General features: G+C 40.7%; 1 protein-coding gene across 1 annotated transcript in view; it reads right to left on the bottom strand.

Annotated features, from left to right (window-relative positions):
• Positions 1-18,937, bottom strand: part of DNAH11 (dynein axonemal heavy chain 11) — a 110,521-nt gene that overhangs the window by 1,211 nt on the left and 90,373 nt on the right. The window contains 14 exon segments of the mRNA XM_086468173.1: positions 1,696-1,823; positions 2,874-2,983; positions 2,985-3,008; positions 3,941-4,120; positions 4,686-4,770; positions 4,773-4,806; positions 6,636-6,809; positions 7,428-7,451; positions 7,453-7,569; positions 8,124-8,288; positions 9,609-9,813; positions 16,788-16,868; positions 16,870-16,908; positions 18,188-18,528. Of these exon segments, the coding sequence (XP_086324299.1) occupies positions 1,696-1,823; positions 2,874-2,983; positions 2,985-3,008; positions 3,941-4,120; positions 4,686-4,770; positions 4,773-4,806; positions 6,636-6,809; positions 7,428-7,451; positions 7,453-7,569; positions 8,124-8,288; positions 9,609-9,813; positions 16,788-16,868; positions 16,870-16,908; positions 18,188-18,528 (1,707 nt within the window).

Genomic DNA, 18,937 nt, shown 5'->3' with positions numbered 1-18,937 from the left:
TAGCTACTGCCATTTCTGGATGTGTGTTGGAATAGCAGAGGTTTCACCATCAGCCTCTAAAGTTTCAGCCTTGATTCTGAAGCTAACAAAAATATTATAAACTCAGGTGATCTGGAGTGTGAGTGTTACCACATGTAAAGACAAGCATAACTTGTCAGACACCTGGACTCTACTTAAACTCCCTGTAGAACCAGCACCCAAGACAAAACATGTCCAATGCATGCCAAGGAGCAAGACTGAAGAAGTGCTAGACAAAGAAAAACGTTTACAGCTATCCTGCTACTTAACAAATATGTTTCCTACCACTTCTAATAGTCTTTAAGGTTCTTAATACATGAAGACAGTGGAAGGTCATTGACAGATCAGAGAAATGAGTTATAATGGAAAAGTATCTGCCTCCAAAGCACCTACTGGTGAAACAGGGGAATATCAAGAGAAATCTTGTAAAATGCGGCTGGGCTACAGCTCCATTAGCCCACGCTCCGCTTTTTTTTTTGTTACAGTGCTAGCAATTCACCCCAAGCTGCAGCTCAGCCATGCAGCTTCTCCCCGGCTCTTCACTGCTGTGCCAAAACCTTCCGATTGCACTGGCTTCTGTCTCTTGTGCAGCGCAGAAGGAATTACAACCCCATACACCAGCGAAGAAATAGGTGTCAGTCGTGCTCTGGCTGCTGCATCACTTTATCACGAGACCCGCTGAAAGGATATTCCCAAATTGTCCCTTAACATGTGGAAAAAGGAATAGGGGAATGGAAAGAGAGGGAGATTTTCAGATCACAGGACATGGTAGCAGCCTGGCGGCACCTGCGTTTTCACACAGGTTGCATCCATCCGCTGCAAACTGGAAGTGATTTAAGCCTTAAAACAACAGTTTCTGCGTGTTTGCACAGCACCTAGCACACCAAGGCCCTTCACAGTGACTTTATTTCAGCCAGCAGACACCACAGTCTAGCTTAGCTTTTCATCTGTTGCAGGCAACCCGGCTGACAGCCAGATGTTGCTGAGGCTGAAACCAGAAGAGGAGGGGATCACCCCGTCCCCATGATTTCCTTCACAGCAGGGCCTGGAACATGCATTTCTTGTCTGGCTTCAGGGCAAAGGGGGTGTTACAGAGATCCATTGGCTGTTCAGTCACCAGGGAGGGGAGCACCTTCTTTCAGCAGCATTAACAATTGCAGTGCTCCTGTCCACTCCGTTATTGCACCGGGAACCGCAGCTTGCCAGGGGATTGCACAGATAGTTTTGTCCCCTGCAGAGTGGGCTCTCGGTCCATGCAATACCGGCCAAAGCTGCGGCTGCTATCTCAGAAGAGCAGCACTCCAGGGCTAATTATACAGCTTCCCAAGGGGGAGCCAGACCCATTTCATTAACCTCTCCATTATGGCCCACGGAATGGAACAGGAGCTCCTAATTACCTGGGGATGCGTATGCCTGAGAGCAGTCCTACCTACCCGCCAGCGGCTTTCTGTTTTATTTCTCCTGTTCCTCCTGGGAGGGTGAGGACAGTGTTCAGCAAAACATGACACACACCCTATTAATATGATGTTTATCCCGTTACAATCAAAAGCAAGAAGGAACAAGATCATTATCCGTTTAAACCTTTTGCTGTAACCCACCACATATTTTATTTGTGTTCCAGGAACTTCCCTCCAACTGAGGAGACAGTCCCCATCAGAGGGGCTGTTTGACACTCACTTGGAAAAGAACCCAATGGCCATGTCTGGCAGTCTTCTCAAGTGCCTCCTTTGCAACCACCTCCTGCCCTTGTCCTAGAGAGATGTTACGAAATCTTCCAGAGCCTGTAGTGAACCCAAGCTTTTTGCCTGCAAAAGAAATAATTGGGGAAGGGTGAGTGACAGAGGGGGAGGAGACAGGAAAATTAGCAGAGCAGAAAGGAAAAGCAACAATAATGCCCCCATTAATTTCACTATCACTTGTGCAATGCATATTACTTCTTCTGAAGCACTTCACTAAACCATTACAATTTCAACAAGCAAAATTGCGAGCTCTCAACAGTGGCCTTATTGCTGGTATTAGAAAAAGCCTGCAGAAATCTGTTCCCTTGGTTTTAAGATAATGAACCTTTTGACATTTTGATAGATGCTCGGCATTGTTACTGAGCTTTATAAACTCTTACAGGGGGTACAGAGCAATTCCCTTATAAAAAAGGGAGCAACATGTGGTAGATATCACATCAGTTTTTTAACTGATTGGTTCAGTGGGTAAATGCACAAGCCTCTCACCTTGTGAGGCCTGAGTTTAAATTGAGCACAGTGAGGTCACAGCTGTATTAACCTGGTATTCTCACTATTGTCTGTGGGGAATAGTAATCCTAAGTATAAAGCCACAGAGCCCTATACAATTGAATATAGTTTGTATAATGACCATTATTTAGTCACAGGGGGCACAAGATTACATGAGCATGGAGAAAATTGCCCTCTGGCCCTCATCTAGTCAAAAGGGAGAAAACAGTACAAAAGAAACCTGCATTATGCCAAGCAGAGGAATGCTCGGTCTAAAAATTTCTTCATACTGTACCGCTTATGGCCTCACACTTTTCATCCACCCCATTTACCATGAATATGGTGGGGGCAGAAGAAACTTTAGAACTTGAATCTTCTGCTGAAAATAAACCGTGCCCAACTTTCCCATAGCAATGCATACTCCGTCGTAGTGACAGACGATTCCAGAAGGCTTTGTTCTGTTCAGTGAGTGTGTGCGTACCGGCACATACACACAAGTGCATAACCACGTATCGATTTATCTACATCTCTAGCCCTGCATGCTCCATTTCACTTTCGAGCTTAATTTTTCTTTCTTTAATGGGAGAACAGTTGAGTGATCCTTGCACCAGAAGCAAGTAAGAGGCTTACCTAGTGCCTTGATATCTTCAAGCGGGTCTACTCCTGGAGACAGAATGAAACGCACACGAGTGGCTGGACTGCTCTCTGGATAGGATCGTGCTAAGTCCATCCTTGTGCTTTCCAAGCTTTTCCTCCACAAAGTTCCTATACGTACGAAAAAACATGCACTAAACCCCAAAAATGTTCCCCGACACAGGCTTCCAATCCCACACTGTTCTCAGACTTGAGCAGCTGACAGCCACAGTCTGACAGTTGTTTCATCAAAGAAATTGTCAGTAAAGTGAACTGAAGGCAAGAAGAGGAGGCAGATGGAGAAGCAAGACAGAAGATGAATATTCCCATTTCTCTGTGGGCTAGGGGCCACATGACAGAAAAGAGAAACTTCTGAATGAAAAAAGACCTCTTCAACAACTGAATCCAAGAAGTTGTTATATGCAAGCAATACAGTCACATAAAGCCAGGGCAGCTGGGCAGAATAAACATCGGGAGCACAAAACCTGCATTCTCAAAGGGCACGTAAATGGGTACAAGCTGTGATGGCAGGGTGTGGAGGTTCAGGTCTACGAGACCATCACTTGGGATCAAAAGATTGAAAGAGTACAACCAGAAAAAAGCTGGGAGAATATCAGTAAATATCCATAACTGAATCTTTCTTGGTATCAGAGAATTTTAAAGAAGGGTGACCTGAAAAAATGTCATCCTGTGGGGTTAGCTACCAGCCCTAATACCATTATGACAACTAACACTGAGAAATGCTTTTAGCCATTAACAGCACAGCTTATTCTATTTCCATTTATTAATGAGCAGTCTCCTTAGGGTACCAATATGCAATCTAAAAGAAATCACAAGCACAGCTCTCCAAATATGCCATGCCTCATGTCTCATCACAGCAGCTCTTCGTAAACTTTTCACCAGCACAACAGGCTGGGAAGGACCACAGTCATTGATTTCTGGTTGATCACCCAGTTTTATAAGTTATTTGCTTGCCTCTTAAGATCTGTGTTTTCTCTGCACTGGCTCATACAAGCCACCCTCAAGCACACTTGCCCTGAAAGATATACCCTCAGATTTCATGCCTAAGAGCACACGTCATTCTGTCCAGACAGAGCGCCCTTGGCACGATGCGTTTCTGAAGAGAGCTTTTGTATGTCCATTCCTAGGGGAGCTTTCCATTCTCTGGACATTCTGAGTTCACCCGTCTCTTCCACGTCTTGGTGGATCTTTCAGTATCTTTATCTAACCCCCTGAACACACCCCTGCCACAGCCTGGAAGCCAGCCAAAGACATAAACACAGATGATGTACCTTCTGTGTGAAGACTGAAACGGGAAGACAGGAACTGATACGTTTGGGGGTATGGAATAGTCTAAGCAATTACAAGGGACTCCAGATTTACCTTAAAATACTAAATTACTTACATATATGCACACACATATGAAAATAATATTATTGGTAAGAGTTTACTTCAGTTCATATTGCCATAATGTCTGCTTACTGTTAAACTTCAAGATATGACAACTGGAAACCTTGTACAGGACATTTGTAAGGAGCGGTATGAAGATCAAAATTGTATTTTGGGGGGACTGGACAAATTATGGTAAAACAGAATTTCCTCACAAAGCACAGTATGTGATGTCTACGCAAAAATACTCACAAAAAGCAAAAGCAAAGACAACTCCTCTTCGAAAGCATCGCTATTTTACTGAAAATTACAGTGGAACGTATGACTTTCTCTGAAATTGTCTAGTTGCAGCATGCCTCCAGAAATAACATCAAAAAAAGATTTAGAACTGAAAAGCAATTTTCCCAACCCTAATGGCACCCAATGGCACTCAATGACTGAGTAGTAAAGAAGTCAGCAGGACTCTTGTAAGTGTGCTCAACTCTGAATCAAGGAAGGAAATCCATTCAAGGAGCTCTATCTCTTCACTTCTTAGAAGAATCTTGACAGCATACAAAATTGAAAAAGGTCATCAGACCTGCTTCAGAGCCACTTCTGCCTTAAAGTATTCACCGCTCAAAGTATTACTGCGCAGGGAGCTCAGAGCGACAAGAATTCATATGGCTGCTTTTTTTGAAACTCTGATGTAAGACTTTACATCTTGTTTTAATGCTATTTTAAAATATTTATTTGAAATCTATTGCTAATGGAACGATATTCTTCGATATTAGTCACTAATTTTTTCAAAACCATTCCAACACACACACAGAGCTGAACTTTCCTTTACCTGTTAAAAAAACCCACGAAAATTAAACACAACCTGTCAGACAAAACTTTTTGCAGAAAATAGAACTGCATTTATATATATATATAATTTATATATAAAAGTATATTTTATATATTTAATATATTTATGTACTGAAAGACGAATTCATCCAAATTTTAAGATGAGCTAAGCAACAACAGCAGTTAATTTTTCTTTAGCTTGTGGGAACGGAAACGAACATAAAACTGTAAGTCTTGCACACTGAAGTTAACCTTAGATAAACTTGGCCCCAAATTATTTTATACTAATACTACTGAAAAGTACAGATTTCTAAATTCTGTCTAATTATCTCTATGTATGCCTTGTGTGTCTCAGAAGATAGAGAGAAGAACAAACAGCGCACAGCTGCTTCCATCACCATTTCAAGCCCTCTTCAGACTGCAAGCTGTCACAAAGCTTTGGGAAATTTGCAAATCCTGAGTGCTTTTTGTTCGAGGCTTGTTTTATACTGAATCAGTTCTGGCACATGAGCTGCGTGTATGCACTGAAGAAAACTCCTCAGGTTCCACGAGGGGTTTTTCTAGTTCTTTTATAACTTTAACCACATATAGTGGGGGAAAAAAAGAGACACCTTTGCCATGGTACCACATATTCTCTCCCCTTTCTGATATAAATACACCTTTCTTCCTTTATTTAAAAGCCCCCTCTCTTCCCATCTAAAATGTATTTAATAAATCAGAAGTTTATTGTGCCCTTTATTCTGGTTTCTGTCTACTCCGTAACTGTGATCGAGCTTATTTTTCAGCTGCTGTACAGATTTCCATTCTTCATGATCCATCCCAGTACCACTGCTACAAAAGACAAAGGTCAAGCACCACAGTGCTAGAAACTGAGGTGATATGAGTAAATCCACCTGCAGCACGATGCAGAGAAATTATCACTGGTTGTCTTTCCTTCCTTTTTTCTCCTTTCTCTTTCAGACATTTCTGTCTGCTCTTTACCCCAGTTATACACTGCATAGAGTCCTCAAATCAGACTCCTCAATTTAATATTTTTTGCCTTCTTCCCAAATTGTTGGTTTCTAGTTTAATTCCTACCTCTATGACTGACCAGCTCTGTGATACAACCTCTTCTGGAGCAAGCCCTACAGGGCAAAACCTGCCACTCAGTACAACTGAGCCCTGATTTTACCCAGGACATACAGATAATGAAGTTAAAAGGAAAAATAGCAGCCTGAATGTGATATAGATATGTACTATTTACTGAATTCTTACTTTACATACCACATCAATTTCAACCCTAATTATCCAGCCACAAGCAGGTAAGTCATGCTATTTATCCTCAGCGTAGCTTCATGAAGTCACGGCAGCATTTTAAGTGAAAAGAATTCTATAAAAGCATCTTTGGAATTTCTGCAATTATTATTAATACTGAAGTAGCAGCCACACAGTGTGAGAACCTGCACAGCCAGAAGGTAACAACTTGTTTGGGCAGAGGCATCACCTAGTGAAGGAACAGCAAACCCAGTAAATATCAGCATCACTCATCTGAAAATTTTTTCTCACCTGAGAAACTGTTTGGGCCAAGAAAATGAGCTTATCCTTTTGAAAAAGTCTTTGGTTTGTGAAAAGAAAAGTTGCGTATTGTCAGCTTCTGTTGGGTTAGAGATTCGACCCTGAATATCCCAGGGTGATTTTTTCAGCCTGCTTAATTGCTTTGTGGAAGATTGCATTGAAGGCCTTAAAATAAATACAATTCTTTTTACCTCTTGAATTCTGCTTTTTTGCTTTTCTACTTGTAAGATCATCGGTTTCTGACTGCAGGCTTCTAAGAAGAGCTGGCCTGAGTAGTCTAAAATGCAAGGCCCTTCTGCCAAGGGGCTTTTGAGGAAAATTTCAGCAAGCCAGGGGTGAGGGCTGCAAACAGCAATACTCTTCTGCTTCCTTACTTGACTCAGCAGGCAGAACCTCTCACTTACACAAGCTGGTAGTTTTGCAGTGGGTGATCTCCCTTCTTCACAGAATAGATCACTTGGTAGGTTTGCCGCAGTGAATTGTTTATACAGAATCCCTCAAAACTCTTCCTACCTGACCCTGGGGGATGGCTTAACACAGGGAAGGTAAACTTTGCAAGCACAGTCAGAAAACAGTGTCAACACCGAGATGGCCAACAGAGAGACCCATGGGAACGTAGCGTGTTACGGACCAGCAGGAGATCACATCATGTTCTCCTTAGACACACAGCCCTGCAAATGCAAACAGCTGGTGCAAGTAATCACTAATATATCAGGCAGCACTGCTGGAGACAGAATTTTGTTCCTTGCACTTTGAAACCAAACCTGCAAGATAAATTTTTACCTTCGGTGAAAACTGGTAGATGGGGATTGATGCTGCCCCAACTGTTGCTAATGAAGTAAAGAATGGACACTCTCATGGCTGTCAGTCTGTAATGCTATCTTGTCACGTTAATCTGAACTTCATTTTATTTGGCTTCAGCTATCTGTAGAATATCAGCTGTCTCATTTATTTTTTGATGTGCCATGATTAGCCCCCACAATTACCAAAATATTCCTATCCGTACAAAAAGGAATATGGATATACTTTAGACACCTGACTTTATTTCAGATGGTAGAAAATACTTAAGGTAAGCAAGCTTGTTCCACAAACCTTAGGGAATGACTGTTCTCTGCAGCAATATGCCTGTATATCCATGAAAATACAGCAGTCCTATATGAATAGATTTGTTCCTATTTCATGCTGATACATTTGTTCCTATTTCATGCTGATACTCCTGAGTACTAACTCAAGCACTTAAATCAAAAGGAAAAAAAAATTATGAATATGTGACAACTACATACCATAGATATGAAACTGTGAATATGTGGGTGGACAGCCCTTGCTGGACAGACAGGAATTTGACTATTCCTAAAAATTGGATTAGTCAGGACAGACAGGAATTTGACTATTTCCATAGAAGTGTTTCACTAAAAATAATTAGTAATACACATTTTACAGGTGACTTTAAGCTGTTAAAAATAGTTCATGTGTTATTACCTTGTGCTGTATTTCTGCTGCAGTTACCTTTGTTGATTTGAGTTTCTCTACAAGTTCACTGCCATCTAAGAAGCTGCCCTGGGCAGCTGACAGGCTGGGCAGCACGTCATCCGCCAGCTGCCTGAGCAAAATCTTGAAACGGTTCTGCTGCTTGGCCAGGACTGACTAGCACAGGGAATGAAGATGCTATTTCAACAACCAGAGCAAGAAATACAGTTTTATAGCATTTGTGAGCTATATTTTCTGTTTAATTACACCAGTTGATTTCATTTAATTTCTTAAAGAGGCAGTTTATCTTCTGTACCAGTACACTAGAACTAAGGTTCTGGGACAACCAAAGTGAGAAGGTCAAGGTTACCACGGAACAGAACTTTATCCCTCTCCTAGCCTCCTTCCTCCTCAGACTACACAAAAGGACTGGGATCTTGCCAGAGATGGCAAGTGATGACCTACATGGCAGCCGAGAAAACCAACAGCAGCACAAGTCTGGAGAACCTGGAGAGCCCCACTGGGGCAGCAACCAGCGTGGGAAAGCATGGTCATAGCCCGCTCTGCTGGACTGACCTGACGGTGAAAGAGCCTGACTCGTCTTACGGGGAGCTCCCCATCAGAATCCGACCCTTGCACCGAAGACCCGAGGCGATACAGGCGTCGTCAGCGTACAGGCCTGGGTGGCACGTGGCGCAGATGCAGAAGAAAACGGACAGCTCTTTTCAGGTCATGTTCCCAAGTCTGTGGCTTTCCTTCTTCAAGGGGTAATTAAACTCCCCGACACTTTGCCCTTGCATGAAGCAGCAAAACCGCAGAGAGGTGCAGCAAATCTTTACAGATGAAGTTAGTAAATTACATAGGATAACTGGAAAAACACGCCAGAGAAACAGGAAGTATTCTTATTAGTCATTTCACACCCCTAAGTATTTTTTCATTTTTTAGCTCATAGATCACAGTCTGCTCAAAGTCCTTTCTATAACCAGCTATAAAAGCATTTCTCTTCGTAAGTTACTACACAGTGGTATGACTGCAGCAGCCACACAACTGCATCTTTGCAAGACAAATTACGATTTATTAACCAAATGCCCCAGGTCCTAACAGCACCATCATAGCCTCTCATGGACTGGCATGAAATTTGATTCACACTTATTGGCTCAAGATCGCTGAAGCACAAAGCACTGCGAAGGGCTTTAATCCTGCACTGTAAATTAAATGCAATGCACAGAGCAAACCAAACAGTACAGAGAAGCACAGGAATAAGATAACAATAAATTTAATTTCTAGCAGAGCTTCAGGTTAAGCCCAGCCCTCTGGTAGCATGGATTTGAGCAAAACAGTAGAAGTACTTTCTACACTTTGCAGAATCTGCCCCTTAAAATCTTTCCAATATATGGGTTACTAACAATTACTGTACAGCAGATTCAAACAGGCACATTTATGCTAGCCTTAAAACCTCAGAAGGGGCAATGGGTAGATAAAAAAGACAGTCTTTACCTTACGTTTTTCTAAGTCTGGCCTTTCAGCACTAACAACCTCAGCCAACAGCTGGTCTTCCAGCCCATTCCTGGGGACCATGAAATCAATGAGGGTGGTCTGAACCTGCAGTTCTGGCTTGTGGTGAGGGTTAGCCAGTTTAGTGTGAAGGATGAGACAGAAAATCTTGTTGAATTCACATTCTTTGTCTTCAGTCTCGATATATCTGTGAAGGAATAAAATGCACAAGAATGGGGGAATCTCACTGATTTGAAAAACCATAAATACCTTAGGCTGTGAAAGATGGGCACTGCATGATCTTGGCAGCACAGGAAATCAACACAAACTTTAGGTGCCTGCAGCTTAAGAAACAAAATAAGGATGACTGAACAAACCAAAATTACATGGAGAATACATGGAGCATTTCTTAATTGGCATAGTTTCATTTGCATATACAGCAGACACCAGTAGATTACTCACTGCTGTACTGAAGAGTCTGTGGCTTAGGGGTAAATGCCTATCTTCATTACTTACCACTAACTTAGGAAAGTTTTCAAACAACCCTTAATGAGATAGCTGTTAGCTCTTAACAATCATTTCCTTAAATATAGCTCACTTTTCCATCTTTTCAAATAGCTTAGCAGTAAATCCTAAAAAAACAAGCAGATGAATATATTCATAACAAACTGGTAGTGACCAGAGCAGAGAGAAGAGCTGGTGACTGTAATAACAAAAATAATTTAAGGCAACCTACTAAATGTTGTGTTCCAAATCAATTATTTCTGGGTGAAAGAACGAGTTACAGCAGGTTCACTTTTTATTCACTGAATAAGATCCCTTACTCAAGAGACATCATTTCCTGACCCCTTGTTTTCAACAAGAGGCACCAGCCTGTCCCATACGGCAACACTACTATGGCTAAAGCAACACTACTACGGCTAAAGCACCACTTTAGAGCCCAGCAGCGAGATAAAATAAAGTTCAGGTTCCTATTTCTATGGCACAGCACCAAAAGAACAATGGAAAGACTGCTTATAGCCTACAGTGTGTGCTACGTGTCTGGTCTGAGCAGGTGCCACAACTTAGTGCCATCTACTTGCACACGAGCAGTATGCTGATCTTCAGCCACCACCTGCCACACACAGGCCAAGTACAATATTTTCTGCACAGTGATGTCTTTGAATGTTCTCTGCCAAGAAAGAAGATCCAAATATTAGTAACAGAATCCCGTTTAAAAGTCAGTAGAACATTGATACAATGGAACACAGATAGACACAAACCCTTTTCACAAAATTCAAATTGACATCTGTTAAGTCAAATCAATCTTCAAAGTGATTGCAACAGTATAGATACTAAACACCTAAAACACAATTCAGGAAAGTCACATCAGAACGTGACTAAAACAAATAATTTCTGTACAACTTTTAACACTGCATTCTTTCTAGGATATCACAGGGAGTTGCCAGAGTTTTGGGCACGTGTTTCAGCTCTTAACATCCTTGCTGGCTTCTGACACCCCCTTAGCCAGAAGACACAGGCTAAACAAAATGGTCTGCTGAAAGCACTTCTGCATTTCACCAAGGATCAGGAAGAAAAGACAGTCACTTACGATATACCGCAAGTGAATGCCTAAAAACAACCTAATATGTCTAGTGCCAGGAAACCCATGACTCTACAAAGCTCAACATCAGATGTGTATGCTGTTTACTACTGCCGTGCAAAGCACTGGGGATGAGTTTTCCTGGCTTATGCTTGTATAATAGTGAAATAATTTAGCCATACACTCATGTATTTCAGATAATACAACATTTCTCGGGCAGATGAATTCACTTTCCAGTTCTGCAACGTAGATTTCAATTCTGATACTGTGGTGTCTCCACAGCCTTCAAAGCTGGCTACAGCTGGAGGCAACAAAACAGCAGAGCTTGACACAGAGAGAACAATTTTGCTTCACTTTCAATACATGCACACAGGGACAAAAGACAACTTTTTCAGTTTGCTTTGTCAGTGGAAAAACCTTTGCTAAAGGAGTCACGCTGTATTTCAGAAGGTCTATATGATGATCTAATAAGCTTTAGAGTTCGGGATTCAAATACTTACTTTATGGGTCCTCAATTCACAGGAGCAATAAATTACCAATTTCTGTGATTATCATCTATGAAAGGCAAAAACTACATAATGACTCGGTGGGTTTTATTACTGCATCTGTTCTAGGTTTTCTGTTAATTACAGATCTGGGAAAAATAAATGTTTTGTTATTGCTCTCACACGGTTCAAGAAGTAATAGCAACGATGATGAACACGGAGGTGGGGAAACCCAGTAGAATTGCTTTTTTTTTTTTTTCAATGAAATGTATCTGTTTAGAGGTTAATTCTGGATTCTGAAGAAATGTAGCAGATATAGGGACTATTCATGGAAGTTCATGATAGAAGGCATATCAAAAAAAAGAAACTACTAAAGCCAAGTTCTACTTTTGGTCATTTTTTCTTCATAATCTCCTATTCCACCAGAAGAGGCAGATAGAACAGACTGAATTAATGTACCATTCTACCCAGGAACAGACAGGGCATCTACCACGTGAGCTCCATACTTTGATGCAACTCTAAAAAGAGTTACCTTTCAGGGCAGATGGTCTCCAAAACATGCCGTAACTCTAGATGTCAGAAAGTAGGATAGCTTCCTGTAGCTAAATGTTTTGAATCAGCTCAGCAAGAATGAAAAGAAGCAATAAATTCTTGGGACAGGAAAGGGAAACAATATTTTCCAGTGTGAAGAAAGAGGGATAAACACATTTCCAAAGGACCCTTCTTTCAGTTCCTGCTGCTTAAAATGAAAAGCTTCTGGAACTGACTTGCAAACTCCAACAAGTAATGTAGAGAATGAAGTTGAATAAATCAGGTGAAAATAAGTGCAGAATGGAGCTGTTACCAGGCAATCTCAGTAGGCAAACAGCGCAAGTTGGTCAAACTAGTTCAGTGGGAAAAGCGCTGCCTTAAAGTTGCACAGCTGGCGAGACGTTCAAGGCAAGGAAAGCTTCTCCCTGTGGAGAAACTGAGTGAATTGTCTCGCTGTTTCATGAATAATAGTCATGCCTCATAAGAATGGAAACTTGTTCATACAAGCTACATTTGCACATAAATCAAATTTCAAGACATCTTAAAGAATCTTGTAATAACCTAATCTTGCAACTGAAGAGACGTGACTACCACTTTGTGAATGTGCAAACGATTTGAGCCGGTGTAACAGCTCATGTGAATGCAAATAGGGACCTCACGAACAGTGAATTTATTCCTCTATCTTCTCTCCTATGAGTCAAAATGACATTGATCTATTATAGTTAACGCTCACGTCCAGTGGTCTCCAAAATAGCGGTGCTGGGGAGACAAGATAGGAAACACACAGCTGAAACTCAAATATCAAAGCCTATCCATACCAAACCTATCCAATGGCACCGCTTCTCTTACAGCGGGCAAGAGACAAAACCCAACACCGTATAGAACTGGCACCTGTTTACTTTTGTGTCTCGATTTATCTGCTCCAGAAAATCTAACTACATGCATTTCGAATAATGTTTGCATACATTGCTAATAAGTTGCACCAAAATTTGACTGACTTTTTTCCCCCTGTGCCTTTCACGCTTACATAAAGCTATGTACTATAACTGATATTTTTTGGAAGTCATTCTATTCTCTTTTGTCTTTTCTCCCTTTTCTTAAAGCAAATAGCCTAAAACACTGTAATTAAAATCTTAGCATTTTAAAGCCATTTTAACCATAAGGTCACGGCCTAAAGTGTATTAAGACCCACTGAGCAGATTTGCAGCTCCAAAATTAAAATAATATCCAAACTTGAACACCTAAAACTTGTTCAGCTTCTAAATATATACTAAGGCACTTAAGGAAGAAATCTGCTTTTCAGAGATAACAAGTACCTGTAGTTCACCCTATAATCACCCATGTTTTGAGGAAAATATAAATTCATACATATATTTGAAGTGCTTTGAAGCTGAGAATTTCTTTTGCAGGCTTCATTCAGAAACAACACCAGAAGCTGGTGTTACAGAATATCCAAGAGTCCAACACAAGAACAATCTTGGTAAACAAGGAAGGGGAGAGATACTTTTATGAAGCTGCTTCACAGATCAGCAAGTTCTCTAATACGCAGGCTAGTAAATTTGCTTTGGAAGGAGTACAAGTTGATAAATCTCCCTTGCTATGCTTTCTGTCGATTGATATGATAAGATATATTTTACTTAAAATTAGGATTGTCTGAAGCTCAGTGGATTTAATTATTTGTAATTATCCAGTTGTTGTCAGTATGTGGCCATTTTATGACAGAGGTATCTACTGTGTGGGTCAGGTTCAACTGTATATCTTTTCAAACACAGAATTAATGTACTATTGATGAAACCATTACTAGAACCAAATTAAAGTCTGGGCTGATGTATTGGTCCACAGGGTGCTGTCAGACATGAAAGGAGTAATTAGTATTCATTACTTCATACTCTGCAACATTCCAATTATTAATGAACTTCAACTGCTGGACTGCACCATATCTATCACAAATACCTTCCTAGTCTTTCTTTATTAGGAAAAAAAAGATTCAAAGTGCCTGACACAACTACTAAAATAAACAAATAACAGAAATTAATCCAGAATGAGGAAAACTCTGCTTATTTGGTAGTAAAGGGGCACATATATTACCAGTGTCCCACAAAGGAGACCTGCCGCATCTTCAGCGTGCCACAGAACGCTGGGTCATATAATGCTGCTTAAAATATTCACCAGAAGAACCTATATTTGAATAGCTTCATATATTGTGTGTACAGCTCTGTTGTGCTACATGGAAGCCTTTGCTAAGTAAATGCAAAACTGCATTGCTGTAACCCTTGCCCTTTTCAATCCAACTTCCTCCTATTGTTTTACATCCCTCTGCCTCACGCCTTAAAGACTCTTTAGACCGTGCAATTTCTGATCTCTCCTTCAGACCAGTATAGTTCTAATTTTCAGTACAGTTTCTTCACCACAGATTCTAAAAAGCAAGCTGTATGGTCTTATTGTGAAGTAGTTCAAATACCACTATAGAAAAATGTAACAAGGAGGAATCATTTCAAGATCTCACAGTGCAGGGCAAGAGTGCATCTTCCAGGAGCTTCATGTACGCAAGGAGATTTGAGCTGTTGTGTATTGCTTAGATTCACAGTGCAGGCATCAGTGCCTGAAATACAGGGGGAAGGAGGGAGAAAAAACTTGGGTAATCTGTCCAAAACTAGATACCATTTTTCTTAAACTTTTCTTTCATATTTTTTCTTTAGCAATGTTAAACCATGTAAGCACTCTAAACACTCTTTGAGTAACATCTGAGACACATCCAGAAAGGCTTAAGGGGCATCTCTGTGTTTTTATCAGAATAAACATCATATTCTTCAACATGAAAAATCTAGCTTGTTGATAATAGAATAGTTTGGGTTGGAAGGGATCTTTAATGGTCCCATCTAATCCAACTCCACTGCAGTGAGCAGGGACATCTTTAGCTGGGTCAGGTTGCTCAAAGTCCCATCCAAGCTGACCTTGAATGTTTCCAGGGATGGGGCTTCTACCACCTCTCTGGGCAGTCTGTTTCACCACTCATTGTAAGAAAATTCTTCCTTTTATCTAATCTAAATCTACCCTCTTTCAGTTTAAAACCGTTACTCCTTGTCCTATTGCAACAGGCCCTGCTAAAAAGATTGTCCCCATCTTGATGTGTTGTTTAAAAACAGGAATAGAAGAGAGGAACACTTTCAGGCTTAAAAATGAATTTACATTTGAGCAGAGACAGTAACATGGCATTTCAGTTCATCACTTGAAACATTTAATGAGGTTTACTGAGTTTACTCTCATGCAACCACAAGTCAACATTATTCTTTAGGTTGACAGCTGCATTGAGGACTCAACAGTCACGCTGCAATTTTTCATGAAAAGTGATGGAAGACATTACAGACTGAAATTTTCTTGCACCAAGTACAAGCTCCTTTATTTTTCCTATTATTATTCTGAAAATGCATATCTAAAGCTATCTCAATTAGCTATCAGGAAACTTTTTTGACGATGTTTTCTAAATTTGACAACAATTTTTCAAAATCTAGGGAAAAAGAGGTCATGGGAACAAAAGATGAGATTTCCAGACAACCCTCACAAAAGCTCAGAAAATACCGTTACCCTCCCTTGTACCATCTACCGCTCCTGCCAGTGCGGTGTCAGAACAGGAAAAATACGTTAACTCAGCATTGCGTCACGCGATTCAAATTTGAATTCCATTTGTATTCCCAGCTACAGACCTCTGGGGTGCCGCCCGCATGGCAGTCAGAGCTGTGGCCCTTTCATTGGGAGGGAGAGGTCAGAACAGTCCCTGTACTTGGGTATTCGGAGCGCTCACATGAGAAACAGGGCTTTGAGTTTTGGTGCTGGCAAACTAGATGTCTCGGTAAAACTGAAGAGACAGTAACACTACCAACATCTGCCTCCATGGATTTGTGAACACTATCAGCTGAGCTGGTTTGATGCCCAGGATGCTAGCAGCCACAGCGATGTAAAGAGTCCCCATCTCTGACTTACTTATCTCTGCCCCGTGTTGTACCATATCAGTTTTTCCTCGTTAGCCTTACTTTTTTTTTTCTTCCCCTTTTTAAACCAGTTCACGGATTCGTTTCATGAGGTGATCCAACAAACAGTTATGGCAACACACTGCAAAGTGGAGGCATGGTTTTCTTAAGCTGATATTGCAGCTGAAAAACCCTATATTGTTAAATCCAAATCTAGCCTGTCGCTTCCAATGCTTTCTCTCTTGCTATAGGTGCCCAATATGGAAATGAAATATTTTCTTTTCTTTTGAGCTGAATTCTAATATATGCTCCTCCTTGTTTTGTTCCTTTTTTGAAGAAAGAACAGTCAAGATTTTCACTTTGAGTTGAGAAACTCACATGCATGTCTATATTGTATTTCGAGTCCAATTTGTGAACTGAGAAGAGAATTCTGTTACCTCACCAGGCACAGGTACTAACATTTTAATATCCACTCATCACCAGTTTTTAGCCACTGCATTTTAAAAAGAAGTAAATAACTTTGTGAAGGGTTATGAAGTAGTAAGCAAAACGTGGCTATCAAAGCAATATAGATCCGGTTGTCACGGAAAAATTCTGATTACTCAAGTATACTTATTTTGCCTTTTTAACTGTATGTCTTCCAAGCTGGGGATCAAGTATGGGATCAATAGATTCACCCATGTTTTCAATTAGTACAGTCTCCATAAGCCAGAGCTCTTTTAATGGTCTTTAGAAACCTCAACATGAAAAATGAAAAAAACCAAACCCCTCAAATATTAAATAAATGCTGCTTATAGAAAGATTTCTTTTAGATAATAGAATTGGAGAAGTTTTTCTAAAAGAGCATGGTTAAACCATGCAAAACTCTTCACAAAATTTCCCAGTGGTTAAGAGTTCGACAGCTTTGAGTTTGACATCTTTCTACCTATGCTTTTGCTAGTCCTCATATTAAACAAAAAAATATATTGCTGGGACTTTTCTCATAAGCAAACATGAGGATATAGCCTCACACTGAAGACACTGGAATTGACATAGAGAAGCTGGGGAAGAATGTATATCTTTTAGCTCTCGTTATTTTTTTTAATTTTATGCTTTCATGTAATACCTTTTGGTGTATCCTGATCTAAATTCTTGAAGGGCTAGAATCTGAATGACTTGAGAGAACCCTGTTTCAACAGGCACTGAGAAGAGAGTAGATAATAGTGGAAGGAGAAGTGAGCAGACAATATAGCTTCACACAGAAGGGTACTACAGGGTACGAATGAAAAATCACAATTATTTGTGAGGATTGGAAAAAGAATTTCTAAAAAATCAGGGCAGGTGAAGGAAAAGAACTCATTCATAGGAGCAGACAGGTTAAATGATTAACACTTATTTAAAAAATGAGGCATTGCTGTGACCAGTTACTGTGCTGTGTAATTGTGTGTTTTATCTGGAATTCAGTAACATACACTCAGATAGCCCTTTGAAATGGAGCAGTTAAACCTTACCTAGTTGTCTCCCTAAATCAGAGTAAACATGAGAAAAGATATGAACAGATTAATTACATGCAAATGCTATCAACTTACACGTAATTCAGTAACAACAATGAGAATTAAAACCATGTTTACCAAGAAAGGACCTGATACTGGCTTTTGCCTTGAATGACAGACACTGGATTGAATCTCTCCCTCTGTAAGACGCAGGTGCTGTGTTCTGCTGACTAAACTGTACAGTGTAAGTAGGATCATATCATCAGGCTTTATACCTTACCTACTGAAAAAGTGATTTGCCCCTCACAAGAAGTGCCCATCAACTTCCACTCTATTTCCTCCTCAACGCTTGAAAACAGCATAAAACAGGTGCCCTTTCAAGCACCATTTTAAATGGAAAATGATGCTATGGATAAATAAGCAGCAGTGTTGTGATATTTCAAGTCTTCAAGTAAGTGCATTCCAACAAACACCAATCCCTTACAAAAATTAGGGGAACTTGAGGGCAGTGAACGTGAAAGCCAATTCTTCAGCACGCACGTACCCTTTCTGTCCTAGACGGACGACTTTAAGGTCAGCTCCATATTTATCCTTTACCCATTTAATTCCCTGTGGCTGGGGATCTATCACCAGAGGCCAGCACTCACAGTCTGTTAGAACAGTGGCATTTGCTGTTGACATCCTGTCACTGGGCAGTCCCTCGTTACTCCCTGCCGCAATCGGAGCATCATCCGTCAACGTGGCAATCGGGCCCAGGCCCCCCGTCACAGGAACAGGAACTTTGGAATCAGAGTGGAAGATAATCACCCAGCGAGGCTACCAAAGCAGCCAGACATGACTCAGTGCAACGCACGAGATAACTGGGCTGATGTAAATTAAGGCTTTCTAGGCAGAAAAATAAGGAGGATCCCTGTGGATTTTCAGATGCAAAAGACCACGCTAGGAAATACGACGAGAAGCAGTTTATCGTATTTATAACGGATTTTAAAAAAAATGTGTTTTCATTTAAGACATTTACTTCATAAAAATATTTATAGTTCGATAAAGGTAAAAACCCACCATATATTGTAAATTTCAGCGTATACAGATTCTGTTATTGCAAATTCAATGCTCATGTATGCTGTTGAGCAGGTATTTCTGGAACATAAATCAGTATTTATCCACACAAAAATTACAAAAACAGGATTCCCATGGTATCTTATTGATATAGTTCAGCAAAGCCAGAGAACAGGACCCTCTCCGGGGGCAGAGGCAGCCTTGAAGCTCCCCACGAGGCACCAGCTGTGGCAACGCT

This window comes from Leptosomus discolor, chromosome 7 (genome assembly GCF_034619465.1).
Source record: "Leptosomus discolor isolate bLepDis1 chromosome 7, bLepDis1.hap2, whole genome shotgun sequence".
Taxonomy (NCBI): Eukaryota; Metazoa; Chordata; class Aves; order Leptosomiformes; family Leptosomidae; genus Leptosomus; species Leptosomus discolor.
The sequence above is the reverse complement of the archived record's forward strand: the minus strand, read 5'-3'. Positions and strand labels throughout refer to the sequence as shown.